The 20,340-nt window shown below is 40.3% G+C and overlaps 1 protein-coding gene across 1 annotated transcript in view; it reads left to right on the top strand.

Annotated features, from left to right (window-relative positions):
• LOC105006060 (potassium/sodium hyperpolarization-activated cyclic nucleotide-gated channel 1) overlaps positions 1-20,340 on the top strand; it is a 181,218-nt gene that overhangs the window by 49,120 nt on the left and 111,758 nt on the right. Inside the window, exon 3 of the mRNA XM_013136990.4 lies at positions 4,156-4,317. Coding sequence (XP_012992444.1) covers positions 4,156-4,317 — 162 coding nt within the window. The remainder of the gene's footprint in view (positions 1-4,155; positions 4,318-20,340) is intronic.

Below are 20,340 nucleotides of genomic sequence, written 5' to 3'. Positions count from 1 at the left end.
GAGCTTCTTAGGTTGCCACTGGAGTCCTCTTCCACTCCTCCGTGACAACATCACGGTGCTGGTGGATGTTAGAAACCTTGCCCTCCTCCACCTTCCGTTTGAGGATGCCCCACAGATGCTCAGTAGGGTTCAGGTCTGGAGTCATGCTTGGCCAGTTCATCACCTTTACCCTCAGCTTCTTTAGCAAGGCAGTGGTCATCTTGGAGGTGTGTTTGGGGTTATCATGTTGGAATACTGCCCAGTCTCCAAAGAGAGGGGATCAATATGTCAACAGTATATGTTGGCATTCATGTTTCTCTCAATTAACTGTAGCTCCCCAGTGCCGGCAGCACTCATGCAGCCCCAGACCATGACATTCCCACCACCATGCTTAACTGTAGGCAAGACACATTTGTCTTTGTACTCCTCACCTGGTTGCCGCCACACATGCTTGACACCATCTGAACCAAATACGTTTATCTTGGTCTCATCAGACCACAGGACATGGTTCCAGTAATCCATGTCTTTTATCTGCTTGTCTTCAGCAAACTGTTTGCGGGCTTTCTTGTGCATTATCTTCAGAAGAGGCTTCCTTCTGGGATGATAGCCATGCAGACCAATTTGAAGCAGTGCGCGGTGTATGGTCAGAGCACTGACAGGCTGACCCCCCACCCCTTCATCCTCTGCAGCAATGCTGGCAGCACTCATATGATATGTCTATTTCCCAAAGACAACCTCTGGATATGACGCTGAGCACCTGCACTCAACTTCTTTGGTCGACCATGGCATTTTCACTTAGGGGTGTACTCACTTTTGTTGCCAGCAGTTAAGACATTAATGGCTGTGGGTTTAGTTAATTTGGGGGTGTCAGAAAATGTACACTGTTATACAAGATTTACACTCATTACTTTACATTGTAACAAAGTGTCATTTCCTCAGTGTTGTCACATGAAAAGATATTTGCAAAAATGTGAGGGATGTAGTCACTTTTGTGAGATACTGTAAACCCCACCCACTGACATGATTATGAGATTATCAGTGTTATTCACTACACCTGTCAGTGGTAATAATGTTATGGTTAATCGGTGTATATACATATTGTTTTTCTTTATTGGTGTAATAATTTATTGCATCTCTTTTTTCCATCAGTCTATTAACCCATGAACACAATTTTAGAAATGTGTGCCAATTTCATTGAAAATAAATATCTAATGCTGAAGTTTTCTGACCCTTTATTCAGTATTTAATAGAAACACTTTAGTCAGCCAGCTTTGCAGATCTGGATTTGGGCACTTACTCCCATTCCTACCTTTAAATCCTGTCAATCTCCAAATGACTGGAGGAGGAGCACAATTGAACTGCGGTGTTCAGGTCTCCTACAGATGTTCAGGTGTCCCACGTATGTTCATTAGGGTTCAAGTCAAGTTGTATTTTGCTTCACTTCATCATTCCCTCAATCCTGACCAGTCTCCCAGGCCCTGCTGCTGAGAAGCATCGCCGTAATCTCGCGGTTGTATGGTCGTATCCCAAACAACTGTGCGAAATCTCAGCATTACCCTCGACCCCCATCTCTCCTTTGATGAACAATATATCTCAAGAGCTGCTTTTTTCCATCTTCGGAACATTGCAAAAATCTGAAACCTTTCATCCAAAGCTGATGCAGAAAAACTAATCCATGCTTTTGTCACTTCTAGATTAGATTACTGTAATGCTCTTCTCTCTGATTACCCCGATAAATCAATCAAACTTCAATTAGTGCTGAACACAGCTGCTAGGATCATAACTAGAACAACATTTTTTTTACACATTACTCCAGTACTAGCCTCTTTACAGTGGCTACCTTTTAAGGCTAGGGCTGATTTTAAAGGTTTTATTCTTAACCTATAAAGCAATACATGGACATGCTCCTACTTACCTCACTGAAATGATCCATCCATACCCACCCACATTTAACCTAAGATTGTAAGATGCAGGCCTTCTAATTGTACCTAGAATTTCTATACAAACAGCTGGAGGCAGGGCTTTCTCTCATAGAGCTCCACTACTGTGGAATGATCTGCCAATTAAGGTTAGAAATGCAGACTCATCTCTTCAGCATGGTCTGTGATTAAGTGGTCTGGCCCAGGGGTGTGAAGGTGAACGGAATGGCTTGATACTGTCGACCCTTGCTGTCTTGCCAGGTGGGCTCTCATCGCCACTGTGTTGCCCATCGTCACTGGCTTGTTGTTGTCTCTCCGTTGCACCCGTTGTGCAGTTAGGGTGAACTCTGTTGACAATACTTGGCCCTCATTTCTGGGTATTTGCTGTTGGTTGGAGTCCCTTTGGTTGATGCTTGGCAATGTGGATGGATTGACTTCCTGCCTGTTGGGCCCTCTCCGGGCCTCTCCTGGATAGGGCCACTGTGTCACTGGACCCTCCTGTCTCAGCCCCAAGGTTTTATGCTGCTATATTAATGTGCCCGGGGTGTGTAGGGTCAGTTCTCCTTCTCCTCTGTAAAATCTTGTAAACCTAAGGAATGCACTCTCTAAATCTTCTTGTCTCCTGCTCCGTTCAAACTTAGGAGCACATGAGGTCTTGGCCCACACCTCCTGGGTACCAGGCTCCAAAGTCCTCCTGGCTGTGTTGTAGATCAAGACAATACCTGACAATTCCAGCTGCCAGTCTGATAACCAGCCCCCCCTCCATCTGGTTGTCCCTGTCCTTGTCCATCTGGTCATGCTTCTGACCGGACTTAGGATATATAGACTCTGGACACAACCCAAAAGCATTTACTAATTATTACAATTTGTACTCTTAAAATGTTCACCTGGCACAGCCAGAAGAGGACTGGTCACCCAACTGAGCCTGGTTCCTCTCTAGGTTGGTTTTTCCTAGACACTGTGCTTCAACATTGTTGTTACTTGCTCCTTGAGATTTCAGGCTGGGTGTTTTGTAAAATAACTTTGTGACAACTGCTGTTGTGAAAAGGGCTTTATACATACATTTTATTGATTGATTGATTAACCAGGTGATGAGGGTTGTTGTTTTCACCAGACATAACTCTTGGCATTCAGGCAAATTATTACATTTTGGTCCCATCAAACCAGAGAGTTTTTCCCCCCATGCTCCCAAAGCATTGGATATAACATGGAACACAGTGAAGACAGTCATCATCAAGTGGAGAAAATATGGCACAACAGAGATATTACCAAGAACTGGATGTCCCTCCAAAATTGATGAAAAGACAAGAAGAAAACTGGTCAGGGAGGCTTCCAAGAGGCCTACAGCAACATTAAAGGAACTGCAGGAATTTCTGGCAAGTACTGGCTGTGTGCTACATGTGACAACAATCTCCCATATTCTTCATATGAATGGGCTATGGGGTAGGGCGGCAAGACGGAAGCCTTTTCTTACAAAGAAAGTTTGCAAAAACAAACATCAGGTCTCCCAAAAGCACATGGGAAAATGTGTTATGGTCTGATGAAACCAAGGTTGAACTTTTTGGCCATAATTCTAAAAGGTATGTTTGGCGCAAAAACAATACTGCACATCACCCAAAGGACACCATACCCACAGTGAAGCATGGTGGTGACAGCATCATGCTTTGGGGCAGATTTTCTTCAGCTGGGTGATCTGAAGAGGGCTTTGCACAGTAGATGTCCTCGCAATCTGACAGATTTGGAGCACTTTTGCAAAGAAGAGTGGGCAAATATTGCCACGTCAATATGTGCCATGCTAATAGACTCCTACCCAAAAAGACTGAGTGATGTAATAAAATCAAAAGCTGCTTTAACAAAGTATTAGTTTAAGGGTGTGCACACCTATGCAAGTGTTAATGGTGTCTTGGTTTTTCCCATCTTCTGTGTTCACAACTTGGAGTACAGAAACATTGCGTTTGCTGTCAGTTGGTTTTGGATGATGTCTTTGAAACTCCCAATTCAAAAATGTCTTGATGCTCTCCTCTGTTTTAATGTTCTTCAAATTAGATTTCTCTGAGTCTTTGGACCTAGTTCCCCTACCACAATTTTAAGTATTGCCTGCAGAACTGAAAGTGTTCAGTCTTACAATATTTTTTATTGTTTAATGAATTCCCTCTAATATTGGGTAAAAAACTAGAGTTTCTGTGCAAGAATCTTCTCAGAACATGGATCCTTTTATCTAAACATATTTCTTACTCTCTTCTCCCTCGGTCTCCAGATTTTCCATATGACCTACGACCTGGCCAGTGCTGTGGTAAGAATATTTAATCTGATAGGGATGATGCTTCTACTGTGCCACTGGGATGGTTGTCTACAATTCCTGGTCCCCCTCCTACAAGATTTTCCCCAAGATTGCTGGGTGTCGCTAAACGGTATGGTTGTAAGTATTATACCCTTTTTTACATCTTGTTAGTTTGTTTTTTTCCTTTCATATTTTGACATTTTAAATAATTGATGTGACTGAAACAGAACATCTTGTATATTACCTATGGTGAGAGCATCTTTGTTTTAAAAAATCAAGGTAGCGCCGAGGGCCATACCCATCAAAAACACATGACCTGACAGTGATTTTATGAGTGTAAACACCAGATTTTCTTTTTTTATTAACAAATATTTCCATTTTAAAAGTTCTATAAGTTGTTTGTGATCAATGTAATAGTTGGATTGTTGTCTGTGTTACGTCAATAGCATTGGTGCATTGCTAATCCATATCACCAGCTTAATGGGCCCCTGGGTGGAGGCATATAATCCAGAAATTAGATTGTTTTCAAACCCTGGCAAGGCTTAAATGAAACCCTATAATGGACAGAGGCAAATCTTGGCTGGGTAATTTTTTTGGTACACTATTCTTTTGTGTTCCATAGCTTAGTATTGCATTAGATAAGAGAACTGTACTGTTATGCAATATTTTATTTTATTTTACTAAAGTGCTTCATGGCTCAGTCTTAGAGGAATCAGTTAAGTGCATAGGTCTGTGTCAGGTGTGTGATGTGTACATACATTTGCTCTACATTATTGACCATATACAATACATGAAAGTATTAGTTCAGTATTAAAGATATTGCTCTCCTAGACATATCTGAAGCTTGAATTAGGTAGATTTAACATTTTAGTCATCAGCAATCATGGTGAACTGTTTTGCTCAAGGACAAAACTAATTATTTTCACCTTGATGGATCTGGGAGTCAATCTAACCACTTGGCTAGTTACCAGTTAATTATTCTAAATATGTAATGTGCCAGGGGGAGTGAATGCAAAAATGATTAGCAAAAGGGACAGAATCTTTATGTCTACAAACAAAAGGTGAAACAAAACACATAGCAGATAAAAAATCCACAGTAGGTATAAACAAGTGAGCAACTTAAATAGTGTCCTTAGTAATTGGTTATGGGGAACAGGTGTGCTTGAGAGGATGCTCGGGAGTGGATCGGATTGGTGATGTTACAAGATATATAAACAAGGATGAATCCTTCTCCAAATGTAGTATGCAGTAATTATTGTGGGTATAACATTGTTAGCAGTTGTATCCCTTTAAAATAGATTTATATGATATATACAGTGAATATAAAAAGTCTACACACCCCTAAAATCCCAGGTTCTTGTAATGTAAAAGAATGAGACAAAGATAAATCATGTGAGAACATGCAGTGTTGCTTTTGCGCCAGTCTTTTCATACATTTCAACATAAAAAAACAACTAATAAAAATTCAGAAAATGAGTTCATTCTAATTGTTTTCCTTCGTTACCTTTTTTACTTGTCGTGATATGCTTATTTTGATGCGTGAAGCTGTCTGGTTACTTTTGGTTACCTACATCGAAATCATGGTGGGCGAAATAAAATCTTTTTTCGCTCCAAGAAAAACGTTAGGCCTTTTCACACTACATTGTACACCGGGCTATGTTAGCCCAAGGCTAAGACTGGCCCTGGGCTAGCTTAGCCTGAGTTCACACAAGAGTTTGTTAACCCTGGGCTAAGGTTTAACCCTAGGATACGGATTCACTTGTATTCCTAAGCCCTGGGCTAACGAACAAATACGACACAATACCATTTTACATTCTATGGTATGCTACAAATGTTACGTTCTCTCCATGCAAAGAAAGATGCAATGACTACTTCGCTAAGATTTGGCAGGGATAATGAAATGAGTGAAAGGATCAAAACAGATGCAGCTGTTAGTAACGGCACGCGTCACAAGCGTATGTAAATTAAGTGAAAGGGCAGGTTTTGTGATTGGAGAATGAACGTTCTATGGTTTTATTCTTGACCTTGTTTCACACTGGTTATTTGGGCACCATGTTTCTGGGGCTAGCCCCAAAAAGTCAGTGCTAACCCTGCTCCAGAGCAGGGCCAGCTAGCCCCAGGCTAAGGGTGGTGCTAGCCCACTTCAAAATATGCAAGTGTGAACACTTGCTTAGCCCTGGGCTTAGGAGGCCCTTAGCACATTTTATATATATTTAGATGTATTTTGACAGCATTCTGTATTGTTTATTTTACAGTTTCACTCCATCATTTTTCTAAACTTGGAGCTAGAAGACTAAATCCTGACTCTAGTGTCATCAGTGATGGAAGTTTGGCTGGCTGTCTAATTTCGTTTAAGATATACCCTGAGGACAGTACAGAAACTTTCTCTGACAAAACCTTGATCCAGCCATCAATGGACAGGTTTGTGAAATGACGTTTACAGCAGTACAGAACCCATACATAAAACAGAGGAAGGCAATTTTTTGTAGGCTAGTTATTGTTACGCAGTTTTTTTTTTTCTCCTAAGATCTGAATTTCTTTTAAAACTCTGTAACCAGTTTGGCATTGACAGCCTACAGTTTGCTTAATGTATTTTATTTCAAATGCACTGAAACTAATCTGCCGTACAACGGCAAAGCGCAGTAACTACACATTTGGTTAAAATTTAGTTAAGACTCAAAATGGCCTTTGTGACATCTGTTCTGTCTTGTGACAAAGCCTCCTGGTTAAATTTTGTTGTGTTTCAGAGAAATTGCAGTAACTACAAAATCCAAGCGAATATCAAGGCAAACGGCAGTAAGTGAAGTGTTACTGCGTTCTGGGTTTGTTTTCCCGGCTTTGGTCTGACTGTGGTCTGCCTTAGTAGCCTTATCCCAAGGGGGATTCTAATTCTGTTTGTCCCGGGCATAACACTTCCTCACACAGAACCAACAAGCCAGCCTGCTAGCCTACCGATAAACACCATGGCACAATCTTGTGGCAAAATGATGGTTGAACTCGCGTTAAAATGCAAATATCCAGAGAAAGGTGAGGAAGATGGCAAAATATGAACACCTAGTGAGGCAAATGGCAGCTTTAAAATCAGATAACGATAGCTAAATAAGTTACTGGCTAGCCTGCTGCTAGCAAATTAGTCGAAAATTCGGCCACCGAATAATTGACACAATATTTTCTTTCGGTGTTTCGGTTTTTGGTTTTCAGCCTTTGGAAAATTTATTTTGAAAAGCGTTACCTTTGTATTACTTACGTATGGACATATATGCGTGCGTGAGCTGAGAGTGAAGGTGAACAGCGACAAGTGACGCTAGCCAGGTTACCCTCAAGATGTCGGCTCACGCTAAGTAAATAAATGTTGATAACGAATGCCGTGTTTTCAACAAGACATGGACTGCCAAGTATTTCTTTACAGAAATTAAAGGTAAAGCTGTTTGCTTAATCTGTGGTACACAGGTCTCTGTGTTAAAGGATTATAATTTGAATCGCCACTACACGACCAAGCATGAGGATAAATACAGAAATCTGTCTGATGAAGAGCGCGCATGGGATTCTGATGCGTTGCTAGCAAAACTGCAAACCCAACAAGGACTTTTTACGAAACTTCACACCCCCAGAGATGCAGCCATCTGGACAAGTTATGTAATTTCTCAAAATCGGCAGAAAAAGTAAGGCGATTTCTGACAGAGAGTTTATTAAGGAGTGCTTATTGGACTCTGTTGCGTTTTTTTGTGCCCGGAGAAAAAGGGCGCATTTGAGAATGTGTCACTCTCCCGACGCACTGTAACAAGGCGGGTTGAGGACATCGCTGGAAACTTGGAGCTTCAGCTGAAGAACAGAGCGGCCGACTTTGACTATTTTTCTCTGGCTTTGGATGAGATCTGCAATGTACGTGACACCGCCCAGCTACTCATCTTCTTACGTGGGATAACTGCAGACTTTCAAATAATGGAGGAGTTCTCAGTGATGAAGTCAATGAAAGGGACAACCACTGGTAATGACTTGTTCACAGAGGTAAATGCATGTTTGGACATGTTAGGACTGAAATGGGACAAGCTGGCAGGTGTGACAACAGATGGTTGTCCAAATTTGACGGGGAAAAATGTTGGACTTTTAAAGAGAATGCAGGATAAAGTAACAGAAATGAACCCTTTACAGAAATTGACATTTTTGCATTGTATTATACATCAGGAAGTGTTATGTAAGACAGTGTTAAAAATGAACCATGTTGTTGATGTTGTAACTAAAACAGTTAACTTCATCCGAGCGAGAGCATTAAATCACAGACAATCTGTTGTATTTTTGGAGGAAAATGAGATTGAACATGGTGACATAAGCTATCACTGCACTGTCAGGTGGCTCAGCCTTGGCAAAGTACTGAAAAGTTTCTGGGACCTGAGAGACCAGATTCAGGATTTCTGTGTTAAGAAAGGACATAACATCCCAGAGCTTTCAGATAAAGACTTCATGGCAGACCTCGGATTCGCTGTGGATGTGTGGAATCTGAGCTTTAACAATTACAATATGAATGTACGTTTCATTGAAAGTGCATGTGTCTAAATAGTGAGAACAACAGAAACCTCTCTGTTTATCTCTCTGTAGGAATGTTTACGATGGTCATATGTTTTGGGGGGTTGACATGGTCTTTGTTAGTTAGAAATGCCTTCAATGTATATATCAGTTTGTAACCAACATTTCAGTGAGAAGATAATGGAACGTTCACTGAATGACATCTGTGCTGCAATTTTCCAATAAACTTGAGCGAGCTTCTCCCTCGATTTGATACGGGTTCTAAATTATTTGACCACTATACGAAACCGGCCGATTTCTAACAGATGTGACTGCACTAATGAACGAACTAAATGTCAAACTGCAGTGCAAGGGCCTTTTTGTGCACGAGATGTACAGTGCAGTGAAGGCTTTCATGAGAAAGTTGCAGCTTATCTCAAGCCAAGTGAAGGACAACATTCGGACCCACTTGCCAACACTAAAGGAAACCAAAAGATCAGCCGATCACATCCACAAGTACTCAACCATGTTAGAAGCACTGCATGCAGAGTTTGAGGTGATTTCAAAACTCTTGAGAGTGAAATGCACATGGTTTCTTCTCCCTTCAACTGCAGTGTGGATAATGCACCAAGTGATGTTCAGATGGAACTCATTGACCTGCAGTCTGACACACTTCTGGCAGAGCACTTCAGGTCAGTCTCACTGCTGGACTTTTACTCCTCCCTCAAAGAGGAGAACTTTCCACACCTGAGGAGGCATGCTCAGAGGATTATAGTCCTCTTTGGATCTACCTATGTACGTGAACAGACATTCTCAGTGATGAAGTTCAACAAATCCAAACACAGATCCTCTATCACTGATGACAACCTCTCAGCTGTCCTTCGCATAGCCACCGCTAATGCACTGATTCAATAATTGCTTTTGTTTTCTTTTTTGACCTATACACCATAATTTCACATTGCCTAATATTAATATTTACAGAATAGTTTTATTCTTCCGATTGTCAGTACCAGCTATTCAAAATATATAATTTAGTGCATTTTACAATGAAATAAAGTTGAGCAGAATTAAGTTCAAGTTATCGTTGGTGTGGCCCTGTCAGGGAAATTTATTTTACAATGTATTCTCACTGATTAAAGGACTGAGTCCCATTGTTTAGATAGGTTGAGGAATGTGGGGGATCTGGTATTTGCTTAGGGGGCATCTATTGTCTGTCCAGATGCTGTCAGAACTCTTAGAATTGAAGAAGTTACTTATGGCAGGAAGGAGAGCTGTCCTTTGTGTGAAGCTTAGGTAAACACAACAGTAAACATTATGGCAGGAAGGATAAGGTGGGGGAGGATAGCATTTGACTTGTGTGTTAGAACAAAGGGAATGTGTTTTATTGACATGAGACAGGGCAGCATCTTACCACACCCCTTTTCCTCCCTTATATACTGTTGGAATGACATGTATCGAGTCAGAGACTCCTCGGATGATTATGTTTGTAAGCGTTTGACGCGTCTCTCATATTTGCAAATATTAATAAAACCTAGAGAATTTTGTCTCTGTTTCTTACTCCTTTAAGAGTGTCGATCGATGGAATTACATTCACAGCCCTCTGACACAATTCAGGTTTCTCATGTGGCCCCTGCATAAAAAATGAATTGCCCACCCCTGCATTAGAGGAATAACACAAAGCGAACACACAAAAAAATATGTTCTTCCTAAGAAGGCATTAGATGAATGCATTACAACTAATCTACCCACAACATGTTTGACTGGCTGGTGTTAAAACTTTAAAGCCATTTTTCTCAGTTTCAGTGTTTACGTAGTTACTGCACTTTGCCTTTGTAAAGCATTATTGTAGCCTACCGGCAAGCTGTTGCTAGCCTAATTGCATTGACATTCTTTGAAAGTTAATAAACTTCAGTTAATAGCAAAGCTATCTGTTTCATTCCTTTATATTTATTTAATCAATATATAAATGTTAATTAAATGGTTATCTGCATGAGAAATATATGTACAGTAAATGAAATCTAAAAAAATCAGTTTTAAGTCCGCTTAAAGGGATCATATTTCCCCGGATGGACGTGATTGCCATAAGTGGACACCACTGAATTGTCATGATTATGATCAGTATTGCTATTGTTTTTATTATTATTGTTGTTACTATTGTTATCAAAAATCCTCAAAAAAGCACATAATTGAATGACAAACAACAGATGTATTAGTTTCCCAGGGAAACAAACAGCATCCAATCAGAAACATCTAGCAATTTAACATTCAAATCTTAATTAAACAACAGCCAATCGGAAATGCCAAACAATAATCATTCTTAAGAAGTGTTCCAATGGAAAACAAGCTGGCACTTATCAAGGGGTTAGAGCAGAAGGATTAACTTTCAAAGGAAATAAGTTAAAAACCTTGAAACTTGGAAATCGGTGAGAGCACCACACCTGGTTGTATTGCAGTCCTTTCAACAAAGCCACTTGTATTGAATAGTGTTTTAATGTGCGTCTGGATGCCTGACGCTAAGTTGCTTGCAGTCCAACAGCGGAATATCCTTCTTGTAAATGTGTAACCACTGCGATAACAATGAGTTCACGGTGCATCCCTCAGAGAAATGAACGCTTTAAATTATTCCACATGTAATACCAAGAAAGAGAGTTAACACAGTAAATGCCATGTGGGCGAAATTTTATAGATAACACTCTGACGTCCCATTCCCATGAAGGCAAAACAGAGCTGCACCACAAGAAGCTAACATAAACACTGAAGAGAAGAGGAGTTACGATACATCATCTTGTCCAGTCGCAGTGGCGTAAACTGGCAGGTTTTAATGTTGCAGACCACAGATTATTGCAAGTAGTTGAAACTTTAAACTCGTATTGTTGTGAATCTAAATAAACTTGACTTAAAACAAGCACCCCCCAAGCGCACCTCAACGCCCCCATTTCCAAAATATTGAAATATGGCTGTTGGTAGTGATTCTGCTGTCACCCTGTAAAGATATTGCAGAAGGCTTTACATGAAGCGAGTCTAGCATTACCTATTTTATTTCAATACAAATCATAAGCAATCTTTCTCTCTCATTCTCTCTCTCCTTCTCCATCACTTTCTCTCTTAAACTGTCTGTTTGTTCTCCTCTCTCTTAATACTTCCCTTCCTGCATGAGATAGCAGTTGGAGACAGGCCTGTCATGGTCGCGATTGTAAATGCTTGTGCCAGGTCCTTGCCCTTCTTTTTTCCTCAAATTAAGTCTCTCTGTGATATGGCATGTGCATGAACCGCTTAAGGTCAACACACTGGAATTGTAAAATGTCAACACTTTTTTGCATCACAACTGCCAACCTCTCCTGTTCTGTCCAATACTGAAATTAACAAAATCTACCATAACTTTAGCATTTTTTTCAGTCTGGAAAAAGTAGCATGTGTTTTATCCAGAAGATCTCGGTTATATCACCCATATATTATTATATTTTATTTATTATATTTGCCCTACGCAGATGATTTAATGGAAAAAAAGCATTCCAAATATCCAAAATGTTCATTTAAGGATAAGTTCAACGTTATTTGTCATTATACATTAACAGCTGCATTACTGGCAGCAATGCTTTGGTTCCAAAAACCTCCTCAACAGTGCAGGCATAAGTACTGCAATACGTTACAATAAAAACTACAATACAAAATTATGTATTAACAGGGCATCCCTCAACTTTTTAATGGACAATAATGATGAAATGCTCTTGGGACTGGAATCAATCCCGGCAACACGTGGGCATTGTTTTACATTTCTTTTCATGACTGAATAATCTATAATCAATAACACTCTTTCCCACATGCGCTGTAAATATTCCCCTCACCCTTCATGGAGATCAGTTCCAACTAAAAGGCTAGTTTTTGGCACATGTGTTCCATATGGGGCAGTTGCCCTACATGGGTGGCATGCTTACCAAGCTGTTCTTTGGGTAAGCTACTGTTTTAGGGCCTCGGACGTACAGGCAGTGGATTCTGGCAACAATGCTGTTCAATACAGTTTAGATCCACTGATAGGTATGGGATATAGAAGGCCTGCAGTTGAAGCTGGTATTTCCTTATCTCATTGCAGTGACTCCCCCAGGAGCCTTGAGCGACTGCAATGCTAACTTAGGTATGCTCTCACATGAGTTGGCTCACATTACATTCATAATGATAGACGTGTGTTGAGATAAACTGAACTGGCTTGGACTATGAGGAAAGTTTGCTGTGATCATAAAAGATGTTGGGAGTTGTAGCAATAACACTGGTTTGGTACATACAATTTGATACAATGAAATCCGAAAGGGAGAAAAAGGGGATAAACAATGAATAAAATATATGTACAGCTCCGGAACAAATTAAGAGACCACTGCACCTTTTTCTTTCCTGGCCAGAAAAGTGGAAAAGGACGTTTTTGAGTGAGGAACAGAAGGGTTAAAATTGAGAGACCAATGCAAATTGAACACTTCTGTTTCTCACACAAAACTTTCCTTTTCAAATTTTTTGGACAGGAAAGAAAAAGGTGCAGTGGTCTCTTAATTTTTTCCAGAGCAGTGTTCAGAGTTAAGGCTTACAATGAACATACTGCTGACTGAGGTACAGACATATCCCCAGTGAAAACCTCAGACGAGCTCTGACATCCTGTTCCCAGTGAATTCAGAACACATCAGTGTTTGCACTGAAGTATTTTAATAATAATAACTTACTTTCTGTTGTCTTTATTGTCATTGCATGGTCAGCCTTAACAGATATTTCACAATGCAGTTCTGGGTAAAACATTTTGGCAATCATCCAAAATAGTGCCCAGTGTGAACAGAAGACAATCCTTTGCACTCACACATAGTTGTGTTTACTTTAGTCTGCTGAAACAGTTTTTTGGATTCTTAGGGCATTTACAAGATTCTGATGTCATTAACAGAGAATCCTATCAAGAATTCATTTTAAATTGTAATAACAAATCAGTTCGGCTTTTGCAAGAACATTCTACCCAAAACGGTAAATAGCTCATAGTCAGTGCTAGGAGGGAGGAATAAATAAATATTTGGGGCTGGGGTTCTGCAGTTATTTTAGATGGGCATGGACTGTTGAATGTACAGTGGGGAGAACAAGTATTTGATACACTGCTGATTTTGCAAGTTTCCCCACTTACAAAGCATGTAGAAGTCTAAAAATGTAATTTTTATCATAGGTACACTTCAACTGTGAGTGACGGAATCTAAAACCAGAAAATCACATTGTATGATTTTTAAGTTAATAATTAGCATTTTAATGCATGACATAAGTATTTGATACATCAGAAAAGCAGAACTTCATATTTGGTACAGAAACCTTTGTTTGCAGTTACAGAGATCATACATTTCCTGTAGTTCTTGACCAGGTTTGCACACACACTCGAGGCTGTCGCTGGGCAATACGGATTTTCAGCTCCCTCCAAAGATTTTCTATTGGGTTCAGGTCTGGAGACTGGCTAGGCCACTGGCTAGACCCATCTTCAATGCTCTTACTGAGGGAAGGAGGTTGTTGGCCAAGATCTCACGATACATGGCCCCATCCATCCTCCCCTCAATATGGTACAGTCGTCCTGTCCCCTTTGCAGAAAAGCATACCCAAAGAATGATGTTTCCACCTCCATGCTTCACGGTTGGGATGGTGTTCTTGGGGTTATACTCATCCTTCTTCTTCCTCCATACACGGCGAGTGGAGTTTAGACCAAAAAGCTCTATTTTTGTCTCATCAGACCACATGACCTTCTCCCATTCCTCCTCTGGATAATCCAGATGGTTATTGGCAAACTTCAGACGGGCCTGGACATGCACTGGCTTGAGTAGGGGGACCTTGCGTGCGCTGCAGGAATTTAATCCATGACGGCGTAGTCTGTTACTAATGGTTTTCTTTGAGACTGTGGTCACAGCTCTCTTCAGGTCATTGACCAGGTCCTGCCGTGTAGTTCTGGGCTGATCCCTCACCTTCCTCATGATCATTGATGCCTCACGAGGTGAGATCTTGCATGGAGCCCCAGACCGAGGGAGATTGACCGTCATCTTGAACTTCCATTTTCTAATAATTGCGCCAACAGTTGTTGCCTTCTCACCAAGCTGCTTGCCTATTGTCCTGTAACCCATCCCAGCCTTGTGCAGATCTACAATTTTATCCCTGATGTCCTTCCACAGCTCTCTGGTCTTGGCCATTGTGGAGAGGTTGGAGTCTGTTTGATTGAGTGTGTGGACAGGTGTCTTTTATACAGGTAACGAGTTCAAACCGGTGGAGTTAATACAGGTAATGAGTGGAGAACAGGAGGGCTTCTTAAAGAAAAATTAACAGGTCTGTGAGAGACGGAATTCTTACTGGTTGGTAGGTGATCAAATACTTATGCCATGCAATAAAATGCATGTGATATTCAGGTTTTTTGTTTTAGATTCCGTCTCTCACAGTTGAAGTGTACCTATGATAAATTACAGACCTCTACATGCTTTGTAAGTAGGAAAACCTGCAAAATCAGCAGTGTATCAAATACTTGTTCTCCCCACTTTACATGAAACAGGTGCCCATGCTATGCCTTTACTCGAGTCCTATCAAACGTGCCTTATTTTATGTCTGACAAAGAACTTCTAGAAATATAGGTATAAATACTTAATTTCATGATGGACCTGTCAGTGACAGCTAGTGAAGGGAGATCACAGAATTATCAAAGTTCCCCAGCTCCTATTTTAGCTATACTGTAGGAAGAATATTTTAATCTCTACAGATATGGATTGTTTTTCTTTTGCCCTTTTTATTTGTTAGTTTTTTTGTGCAAATGTCCGATATTGGGTCCGTTTGGGGTCACAATAAAAACATGGACAAAGAGATGTAGATGTCTGAATGGTGTGCTATAAATACTGTTGGGCAAATAGTGTGTCAGATTATACCTGTAATTATATTATATGTCTATGCAAACGTCCCAAAAAAAGTAGCCAAACTTATCCTTTACCTAACAACAGAAAAACTGTGTTGTCCTTAAACTGATCCAGCTGATAGTTTGGAAAGGTAGACATAAACAGTTAATCTGCTGTTTTTGCAAAACAAAGGCTTGGCCACTAAAAGAATGGAGAAATCATATGTAGGTACTTTAAAACAAACAAAAAAAAAAGTTACAAGGAAGTCCACCATGCTTCTATTTTGTCTCCTTGTCAGTGACATGTAAAAGTGACAATGCATTTCGACTGTCAGTACTAGAACAAAAACAAATCATGTAAGGATTAGCTTGTTTTGACAGCATAGCCTATGAACTATTTTATTCATCTAGATTAGATTGGCTATAGTATTCCCACCCTATATTGGATATAGTATTTCCCAAAACAAAAGCCCTTGTGTAGTTGGTTCTGCTATTAGTCTATAACAATCGTAGTCACACATTTTCAGCTATGTGAACAGCATTGTAGAATATATACGGTACATTTGGATTTTGTGTGTTAGCATGCATTTTCTTTGTATGTGTGTGTGTGTATGTTGAAATGTAGATACTGCTGAGTGGTAGCACACAGGGTATAGACCGTTTATCTACATGGCTAAGTGCCTCACCAGCTTCTTCCTCTTGTGAAGCTGCATTTACTTAATCACTGGACAAGATAACATAGCCGTCAACTGACTGGCGGCTAGAGCAGAGGCAGTGATGTTGAGGCATTCAGACTCCAGAGATCCCCGCAGCATAACCAGACCAGGACCTGTATGAGTAGGAATATTTATGCAAGTTCAGTTTTTGCCTTTAGAATAATGTGGATAATTTGTGGCATATCCCACTTCCTTCTGACACCCTTGGTGAGTGAAACCACAGACAGAGGATCAAACATTGTTAACTCATGTTAAATAGAAGTCGTTACACACCTGCCATCATTTAAAGTGACTCTGATTAATCACAAATAAAGTTCAGCTGACATTTTCTTAGTTGCATCTCAGAGTAAAAGCCATGGTCCGCAGAGAGCTTCCAAAGCATCAGAGGGATCTCACTGTTGAAAGATATTAGTCAGAAGGGTAAACAATTATTTCCAAAGCATTAGATATACCATGGAACACAGTGAAGACAGTCATCATCAAGTGGAGAAAATATGGCACAACAGAGATATTACCAAGAACTGAATGTCCCTCCAAAGGTGATGAAAAGATGACAAGAAAACTGGTCAGGGAGGCTTCCAAGAGCCCTACAGCAACATTAAAGGAACTGCAGGAATTTCTAGCAAGTACTGGCTGTGTGCAACATGTGGCAACAATCTCCTGTATTGTTGCCACATGTAAGCCTTTTCTTACAAAGAAAACATCCAAGCCCGGCTGAAGTTTGCAAAAACAAGCATAAAGTCCCCCAAAAGCACGTGGGGCGTTTCTGATGAAACCAAGGTTGAACTTTTTTGGCCATAATTCCAAAAGGTATGTTTGGCGCAAAAACAACACTGCATATCACTCAAAGAACACCATACCCACAGTGAAGCATGGTGGTGGCAGCATCATGCTTTGGGGCTGTTTTTCTTCAGCTGGAACCGGGGCCTTAGTCAGGGTGGGGGAATTATGAACAGTTCCAAATACCAGGCGTCTGTTAGAAAGCTGAAGATGAAGTTCACCTTTCAGCACTATAAAGAACCAAAGCACACATCCAAATCCCCAAAAGCATGGCTTCACCTGAAGAAGATGGCTTCACCTGAAGAAGAACGTTTTGGAATGGCCCAGCCAGAGCCCAGACCTGAATCCATTTGAACATCTGTGGGGTGATCTGATGAGGGCTGTGTACAGGAGATGTCCACGCAATCTGACAGATTTGGAGCGCTTTTGGAAAGAAGAGTGGGTAAATATTGCCACGTCAAGATGTGTCTTGCTAATAGACTCCTACCCAAACAGGTTATTATGAGTTTTTTATTTTTCCCCCTCAAAACTTTCAGTTTGTTTTTCAATTGAATTGTTCATGTTATAGGTCATATTAAAGGTGGAAAAAGTTCTGACATGATATATCTATGTCTAATTTTTTTACATCACAAGAACCTGACATTTTAACAGGGGTGTGTAGACTTTTTATATCCACTGTAAGTGCTGATCTAAATATTAGTTTAGCCTTCATCATAATGAAAAGGATTCACTGATACTTTTAGTTGCTTTGTGAATACAGTACAGTCCCTGTCCTGAGCTCAGGGTATGACACGCTGGATAAAATGCCAGCTCCACAGTCTCAGAACCTACCTTTAATACCACCATGAGGAAGGAAGGGACCTATGAAACAGTGAATCATATAAAAGCCCTGTCTTTTCTCATCTCCTCACGTCTTGATCCTTCCCATTCATGTCAACCATTCTTATCTCTCCGCCAGAAATTTGATGTTTTTTTTTTAAAGAGCTGATGGAGTTAAGGGAGGTGTGTGCTGAGGTGAGGGGGTTCGTTAGATAATGCAGCAGTCTCATTTGAATTTTTATTGCTGAATGTACTGAGGATGTGTTCAGAGGATTAATGCCTTCTGAGAAGGCTGGCTAGCATATCATTCTCCGTCCCGTCCTCTCTCCATCTCTGCCACCCTGCCATGCCTCGGGCATCGCTCAACTGAATCACCTAACCTGTCTCTCTCTTGCATATCGCATCTTCAGAGCACTCATAGATAAAAAATTTATACGGTCATTTTTGACCTCTACATTTCCCGGTTGCTCAAAGATAGGCACCATTGTTCCACTGCCCGAACAGGCCAAGGTGACCGAGCTGAGAGACTACTGCCAAGTATCCCCCCTTCATTGATCAAGAAGAGCTTTAACAACCTTGACCTTTTGTCAAGGACCAAGTTCCCTCAATCATATCGGTCACATTGGCCTGGAATTTGCATATTGTCCTAACAGAGCAATGGATGACAACATTGACTCTGCACCCACAAAAATCATCAACAAAATATTCAATAAATTTCTTACGTTAATTTAAAATATACAAACTATTTAGTATTTTTTAGTAAAGTCTTGGCAGAACAATTCATACATACTTTTTTTTTCACTCAGTATCCCCTTTTGATCTTCATATCTCTCCCAATCATGGCCCCTCTTTCCTTCCTCTCTCTTATTATTTGTTTTTCTATTTCTTTCTACAGTATATCTCAACAGTATAAATTTAATTTGGTAGATGCTTTACTGGCATGAATGAATGATTGCCTTTATTGCAAAAACAAAGACATATTGGCAGCAGAAATAATACAGTAATAATCACCAAAAAAGGGAAATAATTAACATGGGTAATGATAGACAACAAAGCTGTGACGTCTGCTCCGCGTGGCGCTGCATGCTCTCTCCCCCTCCGGCACTCCACCTTGCCAGTGTACTAACTGCCGGCAGGGGCAGATGTCAGCAGCGCACTCATCACACACACATACACACTTGTTTTGAGTTATGATGTCTATTTTAGTTCCTGGTTTTCACCCGCACCTCACGGGTTATTGTGTCAATGTGAAGTTGGATATAATAATAAATACATTTTCTACAATTTCTCCCTTTTGTCCCAACAGGGACAATAAACTAAATGATTTATTAATCTAAATCAATCAAATTTATTTATAAAGCCCTTTTTACATCACAAAGTGCTTTTACAAAACATCTGGGTTTAAACCCCAAGGAGCAAACTACAGTAGTGTTGAATTTCAGCGGCTAAGAAAAACTCCCTAAGAATGAAACCTAGAGAGGACCCAGGCACAGAGGGGTGACCAGTACTCATATTAGGATTACAATTGTAATAATTAATTAAAGCTGCAAGCAGCGTTCAGGGTGCCAAGCAGGGCACAGGAAGCATTTCACTGCATGCTCTCACTAGAGAAATGTTTTGCTATTCAAAAATGACGCTAGTAGTCAGGATGTCCAATCGAAACAAGGAAATCAAAACAAAAAAAAAAGACCTTGAAACCAGAAAAGGAACTAGGCAATCCTAGTTCAGCTGATTAGAAGGATGCATATTTTTTTCGCTGGCAGATTTCAATCCCTGGTTTTCTATGTGGCAGACTGTCTTTAATCATTACGCTATTTAAACAGCAGAATGCAGCTTTTACCTTTTTGCTGAAATAACGTGGACAACAGAACATTTATTAACGGAACTAAAGAGTAGTCTTGCACTAAGACTGTATAGATAATAGCTATACAGCCTACTTATAATGAAAAAAACAGAACCAGTGTTCAAATATTGAAGAACAGGGATGTCCCAACTACACCACAGGGGCTACTGGTTGTCCCTACAGCTCTCTATCCTCTCCAAATGTAAATTTTACCCCAGCCATTACAATTTTGCGGAGATAAAGTGGGCAACAAAATGTTTGTTAACGGATCTAAAGTGTATTGTTTACTACACCACAGAGCCTGCTGGCAGTCCGAATATTCTGAATGGGTTGTGATCTATAATACCCCAAATAGCATACACAGATGCATATTTTAAAAATCCACCAGAAACATTTACAATATAACTGTAAACAGTTTGTTTTAGGCATACTATAACACAGCTACTGAAGGTTGCAGCCAGCGAAGTTTTTGTCTATTCTGAACAAATCCTAATATGTAATTAGTTTTGTCTGGAGCGTGGCTAGAACAGCGGTTGGTTACATGGCAGTCTGTGTCTCTAACCACTACACTTTTTAACAAGGGATAGCCTATCACTCCCTTACTTACTCAGTAAGAGACATTCGCT

The sequence above is a fragment of the Esox lucius genome, chromosome 14, assembly GCF_011004845.1.
Source record: "Esox lucius isolate fEsoLuc1 chromosome 14, fEsoLuc1.pri, whole genome shotgun sequence".
Taxonomy (NCBI): domain Eukaryota; kingdom Metazoa; phylum Chordata; class Actinopteri; order Esociformes; family Esocidae; genus Esox; species Esox lucius.
Note: the sequence above shows the minus strand (reverse complement) of the source record. Positions and strands in the feature narration are given on the sequence as shown.